Source organism: Odocoileus virginianus, chromosome 1 (assembly GCF_023699985.2).
Source record: "Odocoileus virginianus isolate 20LAN1187 ecotype Illinois chromosome 1, Ovbor_1.2, whole genome shotgun sequence".
NCBI lineage: Eukaryota > Metazoa > Chordata > Mammalia > Artiodactyla > Cervidae > Odocoileus > Odocoileus virginianus.
Genome location: NC_069674.1, coordinates 101,226,176 through 101,245,522, shown reverse-complemented (window position 1 = coordinate 101,245,522; position 19,347 = coordinate 101,226,176). Strand labels below are relative to the sequence as shown.

At 36.1% G+C, this 19,347-nt stretch overlaps 1 protein-coding gene across 1 annotated transcript in view; it reads left to right on the top strand.

The window, feature by feature from the left end:
- VPS50 (VPS50 subunit of EARP/GARPII complex) overlaps positions 1-19,347 on the top strand; it is a 122,557-nt gene that overhangs the window by 59,475 nt on the left and 43,735 nt on the right. Inside the window, exons 13-16 of the mRNA XM_070471544.1 lie at positions 1,909-2,041; positions 4,276-4,367; positions 6,071-6,165; positions 6,502-6,600. Of these exons, the coding sequence (XP_070327645.1) occupies positions 1,909-2,041; positions 4,276-4,367; positions 6,071-6,165; positions 6,502-6,600 (419 nt within the window). The remainder of the gene's footprint in view (positions 1-1,908; positions 2,042-4,275; positions 4,368-6,070; positions 6,166-6,501; positions 6,601-19,347) is intronic.

Genomic DNA, 19,347 nt, shown 5'->3' with positions numbered 1-19,347 from the left:
GTAGTAGCTCCAAGTTTCGATTTTCTGATTTGTTAAACTGTGACAATTATAATAAAACGTAATTGGTGGACTATAGCGCAATTATTTGTATAGTCATACTTTTGCTTTGGGAAAAACAGGTTAGCACTGCTTTCCTTTATCAGAAAGATATGTTGGGATATAATTAGATCAAATTTATTTGCATAGTATAAACGCAAACTTACACAAAGTTGAGTTTATGAAAGTTTGTAGAAGAATACCTTTATTCAAGTGAATGGTTGTTAAGCTGCAGTTCAGAACCTTTTTGTGATCTTTGCCTTTTCTTTGTCCTCTGCTTTTAGCTCTTTCCTGAACTTATATATCAGTATTAATTTTAGTTACATGTTTGTGGTATGAGAGAGATGTCAATTGTAGTGATGTGGTAAAAATAAACCAAGGAAAAATGCAAGACTGGTTCACTGTAAAAGTCGTAATTGTAAAAGTACACAGGGAAAGTCAACATAAAAAATTACCCCAAGTTAGGGTGTAAGTGTGCAGAAATATTTGTGTTGATCTCTGCAAGCCATGTGTAAATCTGGATAGCTATCCTAATTTCCTTCCCTCCTGTGTTCCTTCTGTCTCATCCCCCATGCCCCCTCTTACAGGTAGCTAATTTCAGTGTTTTCTTCTTTATATTCACTATGTTTATTCTTGTGATGATAGGCAGATATATGCATTAATTTTTTCTATTTATTATAACATACATATATATAATAAAAATGTTTCCCTTTCTCACATGTATACATACCATATGAAAGGGAATATTTTTTATTAAACTTTTTTTTAAAGTGTATGCTTGTTATTTTTCACAGTGCTCTTTTGTGTGTGTGAAGATAGTTTATTCAACGGATCTCCTGTGTTTGGACATTTAGATAGATTCCAGTATTTTGCAGTTACAGATTATCCTTTAGCAAACAACCTGTGCATATGTATTTTCACATTGTTTGAAGTACACCTTCTGTATAAATTCCTAGAAGTGGAATTGCTGGGTCACGGGGAAATACAAATGATGGAGCAAATGCTCCATTGTGACAGACAGAAAACCTGCTAAATAGAATTGAGGCATTACCCTACCTATGAAATAAAAAGAGCAGAATGACAACTGATAGTTTTTTACTAAGGATAGAGGGAGAAAAATCCACGCATTTTCACTAGGGAGAAGATTTGGGACCACATACTTTTTCATAGCCATATGCAACATATTTTAAAATATTATTGTCAAATATGAAATAGCTATATCCCTGTAATTTAAAAAATTTACAAATTGTCAAAGGTGCTAACTTAATTTATGTAAATGATTGTCTTGTAAAGTACAACCACCTTTTTGCGAGTTGTAACTTGTGTCTAAGAATGAGAATAAAGCTGCGTTTGTATGCTAAGAACATAGCTTTGAAGACATATATTTGGGGAAATTTGCACTCTTATTCATAACACTTACCAATTCAGTAGTATATGGATTCATAGTATGAGAACTGATACTACTAATGAATACTAAAAAGCCATGTTGAAGTAGGAATTAACTAATTGTAATTTTTACTGTTAATTACTAAAAGTGTGCTTACTGACTCATACAAGTTAGTATTTTTATTAATTGCTTGATAAGTGTTTTACTAACTGGGGAATTTAGAGGAGGGGGAAATCATTATGGAGAGAAATTACTATTTATCCAACATTGAAACATGGAACATGTTGAACAAATTACTATTTGTTCCACGTTGAAATAACACAATTTTCTTGCCGTTGGGCTTTCTTTTTAGATGTATCAGTGGAAGAAATTTTCTTATCTAATTCTTTATTGCATTTGATTGACACCATAACATTTTATTTCGATTAACTTTGTGTTAAAATAAACACGATCATTTGAAAGTTGGCTCTTGTCATTTCCTTCAGCATGTTACACCAGACAGCTATATCCCATGCCTTGCTGACCTGTGCAAAGCACTGTGGGAAGTTATGCTCAGCTATTACAGGACTATGGAATGGCATGAAAAGCATGACAATGAGGATACTACTACTGCTTCTGGTAGGAAATAATTTTGATTTTATTATAAAAACTGAATTATAAAGATGCCATATTTCTGGAGTAAGGAGAAAGAAAAGAGGTAGCTGTACTTTTAGAATTTCAGGGACCGTGACGACCTGAATGGGTTAAATGGGTTAAATGTTCCGCAGAGAAAGCAATTCAGCTACTATAAAAACTCCGTCACCTTTGGGGATTTACCAGGCTGAAGAACTTCCTATGTGATAGGTATTACCAGTTTCCAGGAAAATGTGGTGATGGTCTTAGCACTAAATTATTAAGAGAGCGCTTTAAAAAAAAACCCCAAAATTAAGACAGACATTTGTCTGTCCAAATTTACTATAAAATTAATGCTAATTTTTTAATATTAGCATTAATTCAACGTTAAGTCTTTTTTTGCTAATTTTCAAATTGTACTAATAAAGCTAGGTTCCAAGAATTAATAATTATACTGATGCTTTTCTCCTTGAAAATAGTGGGGCATTAAATTTTTAAAATACTATCTTTGAAAGAGAAATACACTTTAAATGTCTATGGTATACTCATAAACAGCAAATCTTTGAGAAATTGTATTAACTAGGCATTACTTCATAATATAATTATATATCTTAAGTGATTGTCCTTGAACGATAGCTAAGATTAAGTATTCAGAGTACTTTTAAAAGAGTGTATCAGTATTTAGTATGGGCAAAATAAATTATACAATACATATTTTTTTGTATTACATAGTTTAGTATAGTTAGTTAATCAAGTTATTTTAGTAACCTCTAATTTCTGCAGCGTTGGTTTTTGTGATTGTGAAGGAATGCTCAAATCTTACTGTTTGATGAAGTGTAGGATTTTGGTAGTATAGAAGATGTATGTTTAATATTAATCTTGACTTGTAAGAAGCTCATAAATACAGGTAGCGAAAAATAAGAAAGAGAAATTCTATGGAAGGATTTCCCTTCTTTTAGAAATGTTGTTGGGGAGGAAGAGGTTTAAAAAAAGAAAGAGAAGGGAGAAGGTAGGAAAAAGAGGAGAGCATTGAGTCAGGATCCTAGACCAGACATTTTACCCACCACCTCTACTGCACCTGCGAGTGTGGGCTTACCTGGCTTCAAATTTTGATGGCCCTTTACCAAAGGTGAGAATGTGAAGAAGTCGCTTTTATCCTCTCCAGGCTCCAGTCTGCTCCTTAAAATGGTAGGTTAAGAATAAACAGAACAAACAAAAAGTTTCATCAGGTAGTAGCACATTTACCTGTAGGATCTCTATAAAGTTTAGAGACAATGTAAAAAGTGCTAAAATTAGTTGTTATTAATATCATCAAAAGAAATGAATCTAGAGAGGTAATTATAATAATAATGAAATGTCTATAGGCCTTTTTTTTTTTTTTTCTAATTTCATTTTATTTAGGGAGTTTGTGAGCTTAGGGAATTTTTTTTTCCCCACAAGGTTTAGGCTGTTTTGGCAACCTTAATTTTTTTTTAGATGTAGTAACTGTTTAGACATCTCAGCATCTTTTTCCCTTTTCTAGTCTATTATTTAAGAAAAAGAGTCGGGCGTGACTGAGCACTAAACAACAAAGGCATGTATCCAGGGCCTGGATATGAAAGGGCCTTTTGCTGATTTCCAGTGGACAGACACCCTGCTAGCCTGAGATGATTTATTTGCACCGAGGCATAATTTTTTAAATATAATGTTTTTATGTATTTTTCAGTTGCTTTTAGGGAGAGAATTATTTTTGAGGCCGGTCGTTGATCTTAACCTCTGAAAGTGGACATTGTTAGATTACTTACCTGGAATGGCTAAAAATATTCTGGATCGTGAAAAATACAAATTGTATACATCATTGCCTCACTGCATGAGCAGTGTTGCACTCCATACTCTTGTTAACATGTGTATTAATTGATAATTCAGTTAATCAGTCCTGTAATGCTCTGGCAGCAGGCAGTATATGGGTCATTAAGAACCTGATTTCTGGGATTACACTGCCCAAGTTGGAATCCCAGCTCCAGTCTCACATAACCTGAGTAGTCTTAGGTGTAAAGTATAATACTTAACATTTCAGAGTCTTGAGTTTGTCTTATCAAATGCATTTAATCCCAGTTCTTATTTTTGACATTGTTTTGATTATGTAAATATTGAGAATATTTTCTGTATTTTACATATGCTTACAGTATATTAGAGTTCAATTTTTTTTGAGAACAAAATATGAAGCAGGTTTAAAAATGTATACCATCTTTTATTTTCAGAAGGGAGTAATATGATGGGTGCTGAAGAAACAAATTTTGATCGTGGCTACATAAAAAAGAAATTAGAACATGGACTTACACGAATATGGCAGGTTTGGTTTTTTTAAACTATTTTTTTTTCTATGGAAGCAATAGAAACCTTCATGTCAAAATTGTTTTACAGATTCAGTATTTAGATTTTCTGTATTTGTTTTTCCTTGCAGATTTAGTCATATGTTATTTTCTTTGGAATAAGTCTGTTATTTGAGTTCTGTAATTTATTAATAGTTGTGAATTATATTTGACTATAAGTGGCAGTAGAAAAAGTGTTTTAATTTTAAATTCTCCATTGAAAATATCTCTTGATTACATTTTACTTTTAGTATCGTAGCAGATCTGTGTGCTTTCCTAAAGATGTTGTTTTCTTATTGAGATACTGTTTATTTTATGTGTTTCTGTGTTTTCCTTTTCTGTTAATTTTAGGAAAAGGATAACTGTGTAATAGATGACATACTTGGGTTGGAGTCTAGAATAGAATGAAGGATTTTTTTCTAAGTCAATGATTTTTGTGCCTTCAGTGAACCTTATGTGTTTATTGACTGAATGTGTCTTCCTAGGCTTTTCTTTTGTGTTTTAGCAGCTCAGTTGTTGTTATCAGATAATTTAATTTGTTAAAATTTTTCATTTCCTAGATAAAATGTGATTTCTTTGATAACTTTTCTGTCCGTTTTGGACTTCCTCAAAATTTAGAAGACTGTAGAAATTTTGATCATATTATGTTGTTTCAAAATGTATTTTTGATTTTTCTAATGAAGGTGATATTTAGTTTGAAAATCTTTTACAGGATTTTTTTTGAAAAAATTATTTAGCTAAATATATACTGCAAACATAAATTTCCTTAACAATCACTTAGCAGTTATAATTTAGTGTTCTTCTAACTTTTTATTACTTGCTATTGGATATGCTATTTGAACTTATACTTTACTATTTAAATATGTGATAGTTGAAAGAGCTTCATCTTTGATAATTTCTGATATGACCATATTAAGGTAATTTTTAACTTTCCACCATCTGCAGTGATTTTGGAGCCCCTCAAAATAAAGTCTGTCACTGTTTCCATTGTTTCCCCTTCTATTTGCCATGAAGTGATGAAACTGTATGCTATGATCTTAGTTTTCTGAATGTTGAGTTCTATGCCAACTTTTTCTCTCTTCTCTTTCACTGTCATCAAGAGGCTCTTTAGTTCTTCTTCGCTTTCTGCCATAAGGGTGGCGTCATCTGTATATCTGATGTTATTGATATTTCTCCCAGCAATCTTGATTCCAGCTTCATCCAACCCGGCATTTCACATGATGTACTCTGCATATCTTAAATAAGCAGGGTGACAGTATACAACCTTGACGTACTCCTTTTCTGATTTGGAACCAGTCTGTTGTTCCGTGTCCAGTTCTCACTCTTAAATCTATATGCAGATTTAAGTAATTACTGCATACAGTATAAGGTGATTATACTAGATATACACAAATAGTGGCGATTTTTACCTGTGTATCCAGCATAAGGATATAATTCTTATCTTGCATGTGTATGTGTATATTAATAGTGATGACTGGCCTATACTATTTTTACATCTGATTATGGGACTATTTCTGATATCACCCTTCATTGGGTATTGGCCTAGCTAGATATTTAGATATTTTTGTGTCAAGTTAATCTATTCCTGTCTCATTTTAATGTGTAGCTATACAAAAACATGGTTCTGAGAACTTACTTTCTATATTTTGGATTTACTTGAAACATTTTTTGTTTTGTTTTATAGGATGTTCAGCTAAAAGTTAAAACCTACTTGCTTGGAACTGATTTGTCTATATTCAAGTATGATGATTTCATCTTTGTTTTGGATATAATCAGCAGGTACTGTTTGAGGTCTTGTTTTATTCTTTATCTTGATTCATTGAACGATGATAATTAATGAAATCTTGAATCAGTGAGTTATAAGCTGTAACTTCATGAAAGTGAAGATAACTGAGCATTCACAGTCTAATTTCTGCAGGTTTATGTGTGAATGTGTTTAAATATTTTTGCCCTTTGGATGTTTGTAAACTGTAATGAATTTGTGATCTTTAGAATTTATTCAAGTATCCAAATTTTTATGATTTGTTATCTTTGAATAAAAATGACCTGGACTTCTTTTATTTCCTTATAATAAGCATGTTGCCAAAATTGTTATAAATCTTTCTGTCCACATAGGTTGATGCAAGTTGGAGAAGAATTTTGTGGTAGCAAGTCTGAAGTTTTGCAAGAATCTATTAGGAAACAAAGTGTCAATTATTTTAAGAACTACCATAGGTAAGAACTCTAATAAAACATGAACAGACTTATTTAGGTAGTGAGAATAGCTTTTTCTCATGTTTATTCATCTTATAGACTTGATTGGTTTAAAATAATTACTTTTGAGTTTGAAAGACTCACTTCTTTGTAGCTCTTTTTAGGGTGGTTAGGTTTTTATTTATTTTTTACCAAAAATAGCATAAATTGTCCTCATTACTTTTTGTAAATTTCGATATGTACTTTGTCTTCAGGGGTTTGAGCTGACTTCTTTGTGGATATAAGATGATTCTTACGTTGAGGATCCCTAGAAACATTTGACCACTAGTCTCTACCTGCATATGTGGTGTGAGTTTAGTAATGAAGTTAAATCAATAGAGGCAGCACTCAGTGAGGCGGGAGGTGCTTGAAACTATGTGCCTTTTAGGAGTAAAAAGGCTTTTAGAGAATGGGGCATGATATTCAGAATCGAGCTACAAGGCCAAGACTATGTACTATGTGGCTCTGACAAACAATCACTACCAGTTTTAAAAAGGGTGGAGTGGAATAGCTTTGGGAATGGGGAAAGGTGGAAAGAATGTTTACACAACCGTGTGATGGTGTACTGAAAGTGGCATTAAACCGAGAGAGCAAGCAGTTACTAGACCTCTCTTCATGTGAGCTGGGCCCTGCACTCTCTCTCTTACATACATTTTATCATTTGCATTGAGGTACATTTCACTTGTTATTCTGCTTTTTAAAATGTTTTAATTCTGTTGTTATTTGGTACCAGGGAGAGTTGGGATTTGAAATTCTTTTTCTCCTTGTTCGGAGTCAACCCCTGGTCACGGTGATATGTGCTGAGTCAGAAGAGAGATTACTGCACGTGAAACCATTGACTAATTTAATTTACTATTCAATTTATTTCAGTACACATTTTCTGTCTTAATAGTAAACTATTAAAATTAAACATGGGCTTCCCTGATAGCTTAGTTGGTCAAAATCCGCCTACAGTGCAGGAGACCCCGGTTCAATTCCTGGATCTGGAAGATCCACTGGAGAACAGAAAGGCTACCCACTCCAGTCTTCTGGCCTAGAGAATTCCGTGGACTGTGTAGTCCTGGGGTTGCAAAGAGTCGGACAGGACTGAGTGACTTTCAGTCACTCACTTATTAAATATTTATTTTGAAAGTATATTTAAATTGACTCTTTACCAAAGTGGGCTTCTGTGGTGGCTCAGATTCTCAAAAAGAATTTGCCTGCAGCGCAGGAGACCTGGATTTGATCCCTGAGTTGGGGAGATCTGAGTTCCTCGAGAAGGAAATAGCTACCCATTCCAATATTCTTGCCAGGAGAATTCCATGGACAGAAGAGCCTGCTGGGCTACAGTCCATGGGGTCACATAGAGTCAGACGTGACGGAAGTGACTTAGCACGCATGCGCGGGAAGACAGTGGTAAGGGGACAAGATAAAACCCTAACGCTCCCTTTGTTTACAATTTCCGTTTCTGTTAAAACTTAAGCTCTACTAAATGGAAGTCCCAGCCTGTACAGATTGCTTTCCAAAATGAGGGTGGCCTTGTTATCACAGATGGGAAATGGAAAAGAATCAAGAGCTGTGAAGAAACGAAAAGCCTCACTTAACCGTTAGAATGAAGGCGTGCTGCTTTTCCGTTCCCAAAGATTGCTTTATGTCCTACAGTACCGCTGAAGGGTCATTTGTTCATTGTGACTGCAAGATGTATGCAGTGCAGAAATGTGGGCTCACTTGATGGTTTCCGTTCTGCATTCCACTTTATTATCAAAAGCTGTCTGTCATCTGTTGCCACCAGGTATAATAGGCATTTCTAGATGCTAATGGAGATTCCTCACAAAAGTTCACCTTGAACTTAGAAAACATAGATATTAATTACTGTTTTCAAAACACTCAACATTTTAATTGACTTTTCTCAGAAACACTTGTGAAACTTGATTCCCAGTGAGGAGGCTATATTGTATTGTTAGAAGGAGAGGGAGACTGGGAAATAGTAAATTGGGTTCTTATCCCATCTTTGCCTCTTGCCACTTTTCTGACATTGAACAAATCACTTAACCCTCTGGGATATGGTTCCATCTATCAATTGTAAAATGAGGTGGTTGGACTAAATGGTCACCCTAAGTATTACCTGCAGATCTTTCCCTTCATACTGGTCTGTATATTATAAAAGTAGGTTAAAACATAAAGATTTAAATTTTTTTTTTTTTTAGTATTCCCTTTCCCCAGTGTTTAAACCAGTCTTGCTTATATACTGCCTGTAATCATTCTCTCTCCAGCAGCTGCCATTGGGAAATTATAATGAAAATCACTTGGCAAAGTGGGTGCCAACCATCACTGTGTTCTAAAGCAAGATAAACTCGATAGGCAGTTTAGAAATGATGCCAGTGTACAAATATTGAGTTGATGAAAGTCATTACATTAGCCAGTGATGAATCTAAATCTACTAAATTCTGATTTAATGCCTCCTTCACCAAATCATACTACGTAAATACCAGAAGATACCATGAAACATGGTAAACTACAGATCATCTGTTCTGATTTTATTAAAGTGTTTAAATATGCTTACAGTTTGTTTCATGGTCTTCTGCCAAATAGAGCTCTTGAGAATGAAGAAATTCCTGAGCCGAATTATCCTGACTTTGAGTCCATTTAGGCTGTTGGTTTGAAGATGTAGACATGACAACCCAGTGCACATAGAAGCGTTTTGCTCTGTGGCAGAACATCTGTTTATAGAATGTACTGGTGTTTTTTTGTGGAAGTGTTAAAGTTTGCCTGCCATTATCTTTTTCTTGGGCCAAGTTGGATGAGCATGTGAGGAAGCACAGTCTCTGTCATCTGTCAGTGTAACTTCACATCTTTCAGGGTGTGTTTTATTCCCACAGGTTTGTTTATATTCAGACTCTAAGTTTGTATACACCGAGAGCTGTCAGTCTTCTGCCAGATGTTGCAGAATTCCCCAAAGCACAAATAATCTAAAACAGTAGTGACGTAGAAACTATGCAGTAGTGTACTGTTGTCAAGACACTTAACAAGTGCATTTTGTTTTTAATTACTTTAATAATCAAGGTTTATAAATGTTTTCAGTGACCTTAAAGGCGCATTGACTGATGTCAGCAGAGAAAGATCACCTATCCTTTTAGGGAGAAAAGTCTTTGCTTGCCTGAGTAAGAAAGGCTTGGTTTATTCCTTAAAGTGTCCTTAAAAATGTGTGCCTCTAGAGTTAGTTTTATTATTCATATACTTATCTTTGTTTTCTGTCTCGGTCAAGTGATTGAATCATGTGTTCTGGTTTGAATATTGGACCTGACATCTTCTAGAACTGACCTGCCTGCTCATGTCACATCACTCCTCCCTCCCCTGCCCATATATCTTCTGCCAAATAAACTGTTTTGGTTAAGGCTTCAGAGAGAATAGAAAATAACTTATCAGTAATTTTAGTTGTATAAGATACCTGAGAGTTGTTTTTTTTTTTTAAGGAAAAGGTTAACCAGTATAATAACTTCAATTTACATTGCAGTTATTTGTTACATGTACATTGAAGTTATTTGTTATGTATACATTGAAGTATAAGTGTCCATGGGTATGTTTTCCTAGTATTGCATTGTAACAAACTATCCTGAAACTTACAGGCTTAAAACAACCACCATCTTATTGTTATTTCATGTATTCTGTGAGTCAGGATTAATTTAAGCAGGGATCAGGATTCTTCTGCTCCTCATAGCGTTGACTGGGGTGACTCAGGAGTGGTCAGCTGGTGACTCACCAGTGGTCAGCCTGGTGTAGCAGGTTCAAGATGGCCTCACTTGCACCTTGGTGGAGGTCGCTAGAAGGGTGTAGAGCTGGATTGGTTAGTCAGCGTGCCCACGTGTGGCCTCCCTGGTGTGGTGTTCCCAGCATGGTTGGACTTCTTCTATGGCAGCTGACTTCCCATAGAACCAGCTTTCCAAGAGAACCACGCGGAGGGTGCTTGGCCTTTTCAGATACACGCTCGGGACTCATGCAGTCCTTCTGCCACATTCCACTGAATGCAGACTTCTCATAACACTGGTTCAGATTGAAGGGGAGGGAAAGCAGACTTCTGTTGACAGGGGAGTGGTTAGGTCATGTCGTAGAAGAGCTGTGTGTGGAATAGGAGATACTGTTGCAGCCCTCTTTGCTGTGTTCATTGAGAAAACAGGGAGAAGTGTTTTCAGAAACCAGTTTTTGGGGGGATTTGGTGAAAATGGCATCAATAAATTTGTTTATTTTTTATCACTTGACATGTTCTACTAAAAATCCAGTTATGTAAAACATGACTATTTTCCATGTCTAAACTGTACAAGAGGGCTTAAAATTTGAACTTAAAATGAGAGCAAAAGGAACAGTGTCTTTATAATATATACCTCTTGTGTCAGACTAGTTTCTCTTCTGTATATATATACATAGACATTATATAAACACACATGTATATATGTACATACACATATACATAAATTTTTTGTATATGTACATACACATAAATACACCAAACAGTGAGTGAACAACTATCAAATTCCACTTTTCCTCCTGCTGGTAAAAAGTTTGGGGCCGTGTGGTGTTATCAGTGGCCTTGGGTTCCTACCTTTACTGTGTTCATCAATAGCTTTACTCCCTATGTGATTTTAACCAATCTTTTTAATTTTCTGAGCATCGGGTTCCTTCTCTTCAAAGTGTATAAGGCTTATGTTGGATACTGTGCCATCTTTAAACTCTGTGCTTTTATCATTCACTTCTGGAGCCTAACTTCTATTGCTTTAAGTCTTTTATTAGGTTAAGTAAAAGATCTGTGTTTCACACACTTGTAATTCATTGATATTTTCCCTTTAACTTGGAGGTCAACATATTTGAGACAGTTTGTAGATCGGTTATTATCTTGTTCACCATGTTTGCACTTTAAAATCTCTTTAATTTTAATTTCGTTGCACCTGTTCTTTAGTTTGCCAAAAAAAATTCTTTGTATCCTGCTTATGTCTGGTTTCTTGAAGATGCAGGTGACACCCACAGTGCTTAAAGTAATGAACAAGATTGCTTTTCACTTAACTTTATGATTACAGTCAATTCTGTTATTCAGCATCTGATTGCAGTTTGTACTTTACATACTTACTGCTTTTTGATCATAACTGCTATCTTTTGTGTATTAGTACAGTAAATTAGAAGAAAGGATATAAAATGCAAATCTTTCAATTTCTATAAAATGTTCTTGAGGAAAGAGATGCAGAGGAAGTTTTCCTTGGCTTTATTGAATCAATTTGGATAATACTAACCAACTTATGGTTTCCAGTAAAAAGTGAAATTTTTCCTTTTTGCTATTGTTTCTGACTATGTTGCAGTGAAACGAACATGACTTGGAAGTCAGGGCCCCTGTCTCTGCTGTCTACTAGTTGTGACCTTGGGACCCTTCACAAGTGGACTTATCCTTGCTTGAGCCACCTGTGGCTTTATCTTTAAAATGGGCCTGCCTTTTATTGCAGACAGTTTGGGAGGATAGTGATAGACTATTAGTTTTTTCCTTTGAAAAAATTTTATTAAAATTTAACTCACACAAATGTTTGCATATCTTATTGTACAGCTCTATGAATTTTTAATATATGTACACTGCATAAGGGGCTTCCCAGGTGGCTTTAGTGGTAAAGAACCTGCCTTACAGTCCAGGAGACCCATGAGTTGTGGATTAAATCCCTGGATTGGGAAGATGTCCTGGAGCAGGGCATGGCAACCCACTCCAGTATTCTTGCCTGGAAAATCCCCATGGACAGAGGAGCCTGACCAGCTACAGTCCATGGGGTTGCAAAGAGTGGAACACAACTGATGTGACTTAGCACGCAGACACACACACTGTCTGAACTGCCCAGGTTAACATGTGTAGCTTTTCCAGTGTCCCCGAGGAATCTCTTGTACTTCCCTCAGTCAGTAGCCTCTTCAGAGTTAACTGCTGTTCTTAACTTCTGTCACCATTGACTAGTCATGGCTGAACGTGATGTAAATGTTGCGGTTTTATAAATATTATTCTGAATTGTCTTGCTTTTGTTGTTTCTCACACACATAGACGTGAGTTTGATTTAGTGTATTGACCTAGGATTCCTACGATCTGGGGGTTAAATTAGCATTTTATTAAATTTAATTGGAAATTCTTTTGAATTGCCCATGTATACAATATGTCATGTGTGAATAGTGATGGTTTTCTGTATTACTTTCTAACATTTGTATTGGTTAGGACTTCTGGTACAATTTTGAAAAAAAGTGCCAACAAGGGACATTCTTTCATTCATTACTTTACCGGTAAATATGATATTTGTGGTAGGTTTTTGTAGATACTCTATATCAGATGAAAGAAATTCCTAAGAGATAGTCAACTTTAAGTCAAAAGGTATTAGTAAAAGTAAAGGTGTATTCATTCATCATAATGATGAATAGATTTTCATTAGGAAGGTGTAACAGTCCTAAATTTGTAAGCTCTTACTAAAATAAAATCAAAATATATAAAGCAAATTTATTCAGATTAGGAGAAGAAATAGACAATTTATAACTGTAACTGAGAATTTTGGGGTGCCACTTTTAGTAATTGGTAATATAAACAGACAAATTAGTCAGGATATACGTTTGACCAAATATTAGTAAAATTTACCTAATTTATGTAAATATATTCATATATATGTTTATACATATATATACATTATATACATTATAATACTTGATAGCTGAAGAATTCATATTTTTTTTTCAGAGCAGAAGGACATTTAATCAAAGTCAATCAGTTGGTGGGCCATAAAGCAAGTCTTTGAAAAAGAAGAAGTCAAAAGATTGAATTCAGAGCATATTCTGACCATAGTGGAATTAAACTAGAAATAAATAAGAGAGAACTAGAAAATCTGCCAGTTTTTGGATATTAAACAACCTATTTTCCATGATAAAGAAGGAACTATATTGGGAATTAGAAAATATTTAAAAATGAATGTTAATAAACATATAATCTAAAATTGTGAGGTATAACTGAAGTGGGGGGTGGGGATTTTTAGGTCTAAATGCATTTTTTGGTAAAGAAGAAAGTTTGAAAATCAGTGCCCTAAACTTACATTTCAAAAAGTTTAGGAAATGACAGCAAATTAAACCTAAAGAAATAGTGGGAAGATAAATTATAAGAGTAGAAGTCAATATAAGTGAAAGAGGAGAGTGAAAAAGTTGGATTAAAGCTCAACATTCAGAAAACTTAAGATCCAGTTGAGCAATTTCAAATCCTGAAAGGTGATACTGTGAAAGTGCTGCACTCAATATGCCAGCAAATTTGGAAAACTCAGCAGTGGCCACAGGACTGGAAAAGGTCAGTTTTCATTCCAGTCCCAAAGAAAGGCAATCCCAAAGAATGCGCAAAGTACTGCACAAGTGCACTCATCTCACACGCTAGTAAAGTAATGCTAAAATTCTCCAAGCCAGACTTCGGCAATAGGTGAACTGTGAACTTCCAGATGTTCAAGCTGGTTTTAGAAAAGGCAGAGGAACCAGAGATCAAATTGCCAACATCCACTGGATCATCGAAAAAGCAAGAGAGTTCCAGAAAAACATCTATTTCTGCTTTATTGACTATGCCAGAGCCTTCAACTGTGTAGATCACAATAAACTGTGGAAAATTCTTCAAGAGATGGGAATACCAGACCACCTGACCCACCTCTTAAGATACCTGTATGCAGGTCAGGAAGCAACAGTTAGAACTGGACATGGAGCAACAAATGGTTGGAACAAATGGTGGAACAAATGGTTCCAAATAGGAAAAGGAATATGTCAAGGATATTATCATCCTGCTTATTTAACTTATATGCAGAATACATCATGAGAAATGCTGGGCTGGAGGAAGCACAAGCTGGAATCAAGATTGCTGGGAGAAATATCAATAACCTCAGATATGCAGATGATACCACCCTTATGGCAGAAAGTGAAGAAGAACTAAAGAGCCTCTTGATGAAAGTGAGAGAGGAGAGTGGAAAAGTTCGTTTAAAGCTCAACATTCAGAAAACTAAGATCATGGTTTCTGGTCCCATCACTTCATGGGAAATAGATGGTAAGACAGTGGAAACATTGGCTGACTTATTTTTCTGGGCTCCAAAATCACTGCAGATGGTGATTGCAGCCATGAAATTAAAAGATGCTTGCTCCTTTGAAGGAAAGTTGTGACCAACCTAGATAAGCATATTAAAAAGCAGAGACATTACTTTGCCAACGAAGGTCCATCTAGTCAAGGCTACGGTTTTTCCAGTGGTCATGTATGGATGTGAGAGTTGGACTGTGAAGAAAGCCGAGTGCTTAAAAATGGATGCTTTTGAACTATGGTGTTGGAGAAGACTCTTGAGAGTCCCTTGGACTGCAAGGAGATCCAACCAGTCCATCCTAAAGGAGACCAGTCCTGGGTGTTCATTGGAAGGACTGATGTTGAAGCTCAAACTTCAGTACTTTGGCCACCTCATGCAAAGAGTTGACTCATTAGAAAAGACCCTGATGCTGGGAGGGATTGGGGGCAGGAGGAGAAGGGGATGACAGAGGATGAGATGGCTGGATGGCATCACTGACTTGATGGACGTGGGTTTGAGTAAACTCCGGGAGTTTGTGATGGACAGGGAGGCATGGCGTGCTGTGATTCATGGAGTCGCAAAGAGTGGAGATGATTGAGCAATTGAACTGAACTGAACTGAAGATCATGGCATCTGGTCCCATCACTTCATGGCCAGTAGATGGGGAAACAGTGCAAACAGTGGCTGGCTTTATTTTTGGGGGCTCCAAAATCACTGCAGATGGTGACTGCAGCCATGAAATTAAAAGACGCATACTCCTTGGAAGGAAAGTTATGACCATCCACAACAGCATATTAAAAAGCAGAGACATTGCTTTTCCAGCAAAGGTCCGTCTAGTCAAGGCTATGATTTTTCCAGTAGTCATGTATGGGTGTGAGAGTTGGACTATAAAGAAAGCTGAGCACCGAAGAATTGATGCTTTTGAGCCTTGGTGTTGGAGAGGACTCTTGAGAGTCCCTTGGACTGCAAGGAGATCCAATCAGTCCATCCTAAAGGAGATTAGTCCTGGGTGTTCATTGGAAGGACTGATATTGAAGCTGAAACTCCAGTACTTTGGCCACCTGATAAGAAGAGCTGACTCTGAAAAGACCTGATGCTGGGAAAGACTGAAGGCGGGAGGAGAAGGGGACGACAGAGGATGAGATGGTTGGATGGCATCACCGACTCAATGGATATGAGTTTGAGCAAGCTTCAGGAGTTGGTGATGGACAGGGAGACCTGGTGTGCTGCAGTCCATGGGGTCACAAAGAGTCAGACACGACTGAGCAACTGAACTGAAAAGTCAGTGAAAGAGAAAGTAAATGTATAATAGAAAGAAATCTACAATACTACTTAGCAAAATTGGGCAAGAAAAAGAAAGAAATTATGTCATCAGTTAAAGGGATTCTATAGATCTTAAGGTGCTTCCCTGGTGTCTCAGTGGTAAAGAAACAACTTGCAATGCAGAAATCACTGGAGGCACGCATTTGATTCCTGGGTCAAGAAGATCCCCTGGAGGAGGGAATGGCAACCCACTCCAGTATTCTTGCCTGGAGAATCCCATGGACTGAGGAGCGTGGTGGGGCTGTAATCAATGGGGTCGGAAAGAGTAGGTCACGACTGAAGTGACTGAACATGCTCGTACATAGATCTTAAGACATTAGAAATAAAATGATATAGACTTTATGCTAATAAAGTTGACAGTTTAGATAGAAATGAATGAATTCCTTGTGAAATCAAACATAATAAGCTGATAAAATACAGAAAATCTGAGTAGTCCTGTATCTTTAGAGAAATTGAATCTTTGCTTCAGAGCATCTTCACAAAGAAATCTCCAGGCCTGTGGCTGTCATTGATCAATTGTCATTGATCAGTTCTTCTAAATCTTTAAGGGGGAAGTAATATCAACACAAACTCCTTCAGAGAAAAGAAAAGAACTTCCCTAGTAGTCCAGGTGTTAAGGATCTTCCTTCCAATGCAGAGAATAGAAAAGGAGGGAATGCTTTATTACTTAATTTTAGGAGGCCATCATAGCACTAATGCCAGAACATTACAAACAAGAAAAATTACAGGTTAGTACCTCAAAAGAACTTAAGAGCAAAAGTCCTGAACAAAAGATTGGCAGGTTATATCCAGTATATCTTAAAAAAACCATACTTCAAGAATAGGCAGAGTTGAGTACAGAAAAACAAGGTTGGCTAGACTTTTTTTAAATTAATAAATTTAATTTACTAATTCACAGCTATAGGAAAAATACCATATTGATCATTTTAATAAATGAAGAAAGAATTTTGATAAGATTTCCTTTGTAGTTCATAATTTTAAGAAATCATGTCTGTAATTTTTACTTTCAATGTAGTTTTGCTTCCAGTCTAATTTTAACTTCAACCTTAAAGTATTCTTCTTATAAATAGCATATAAGGTTTTTTTTTTAAATTTTAAAATCCAGTTTGACAATTTTTGTGTTTCAGTTGGACCTTTATTTCATTTTCATGTAATGTATTTATTGGCATAGTTGGCTTTAAGCCCATCATATTGCTATTTGATTTCTAAAAGTGTAGTTAACTATTTTTTCATTCATTTTTTTTCTCTCTCTACTTTCTTTTGGACTGATCTGTGTCTTTTCAATTTTCAGATCACTTTTTTGTCAGCCTTAAAATGTATATCCTGGTAATGGCTACCATCAACATTCCAATATGCATCCTCTTCTGTTACAGTTGACCTTAGGTTAATAGGCTTCCAAAATAATGCAGGAGCCAACTTTGTAACTCATTTACCTTCTCTTACCCTTTTAGTGTTGTCATATATTTGACTTTCTGTATTATTTTCCATACTTTTTATATGTAGGCATAACTAAACTTCAGTCTGGGAGTTGGTATCTTTCATCACCGTAATAGTCTTATATTATTGTGTAATAGAACACCATGAGTTTTAGCAGCTTAAAACAATGCCCTTTTGTTTTCTCACAGTTCTGTGAAAGTCTGGAAGTCTTATCTAGGTTCCCAGCTTAGGTTCTCATAGGGCCTAAATCAAGGTGTTGGCTGATCTTTCATCTGAAGACTTTGAGGAAGAATCTGCATTTGAGCACATTCAAGACACTGGCCCAGTTCAGTTCCTTGTGGTTTTAGGACTGAGGTTTCTGTTTTCATGCTACCTGTCAGCTAAAAAGCCTTCTCAGCTTCTCTGGTCTCTGGTGCTTGCACTTGACCCCTTTGGTTTCAAAAGCCAGCAATTCTCTCTGACTTCCCCATCTTTTATTAGAAGAAGAAGAAAGGTCTACTTTAAAAGGGCTTGTTCAGTTAGGTTTGTTCTACCTGGATACTTTCTGTTTTGATTAACTCAAGGCAGTTCAAGTAATCTTAATTATATCAGTAAAATCCCCTTTTTCCATATTTGGTAATGTAATCACAGGGTGGTCTTCATCATACTTAGTCCTGGGCATTAGTGCAGACAATCTTGAGGGACTTTAGAGTGCATTTTAGAGTCTTGCCTATCTCAATAATTGTTGTGTAGTATTAGCTTTATCGAGATAGAAGTCACATACTGAAAATGCCAAAAATTTACTCCTATAAAGTATATATTAATAATTCAGCAACAGCATCGCAACTATTTAATTTCAGAATATTTATATCACTTCAAAAAATAACCATTTACCAGTTAATTGGCACTTTTCTCCTCCTGTGGCATCTGACAATCACTTACTTATTTTTAGTCTCTGTGTATTTGCCCATTATGTTTACCTGTATATGAACATTTCATATAAATGAAATCATTTATATATATATATATGTATATATATATATATGTGTGTGTATATATATAGTGGGCTTTAACTTCTATTTCTAATGGTTCATCCATGTTGGAGCATATAACAGAACTTCTTTCTTTGTCATTGGTAAATAATAGTCCTTTGTATAGATAGACCATAATTTGATTATCCTTTCCTCAGTTAATGGACATTTGGGTTGTTTTCAGTTTTTCAGTTCCGTTCAGTTGCTTAGTTGTGTGTGACTCTTTGCGACCCCATGAACTGCAGCACACCAGGCCTTCCTGTCCATCACCAACTGCTGGAGTCCACCCAAACCCATGTCCATCAAGTCGGTGATGCCATACAACCGTCTCATCCTCTGTTGTCCCCTTCTCCGCCTGCCCTCAATCTTTCCCAGCATCAGGGTCTTTTTCAATGAGTCAGCTGTTCACATGAGGTGGCCAAAATATTGGCGTTTTAGGCTTCAACATCAGTCCTTCCAATGAACACCCAGGACTGATCTCCTTTAGGATGGGCTGGTTGGATCTCCTTGCAGTCCAAGGGACTCTCAAGAGTCTTCTCCAACACCATAGTTCAAAAGCCTCAATTCTTTGATGCTCAGTTTTCTTCGCAGTCCAACTCTCACATCCATACATGACCACCGGAAAAACCATAGCCTTGACTAGATGTACCTTTGTTGGCAAAGTAATGTCTCTGCTTTTTAATATGTTGTCTAGGTTGGTCATAACTTTCCTTCCAAGGAGTGAGCGTCTTTTAATTTCATGGCTGCAGTCACCATCTGCAGTGATTTTTAGAGCCCAGAAAAATAAAGTCAGCCACTGTTTCCACTGTTTCCAGTGGAAATCTGGATTTCAACCTTGTGATTTCAGACTTCTGGCCTCCAGAACTGTGAGATTGTAAATTTCTGTTGTCTTAAGTCACCTGTGT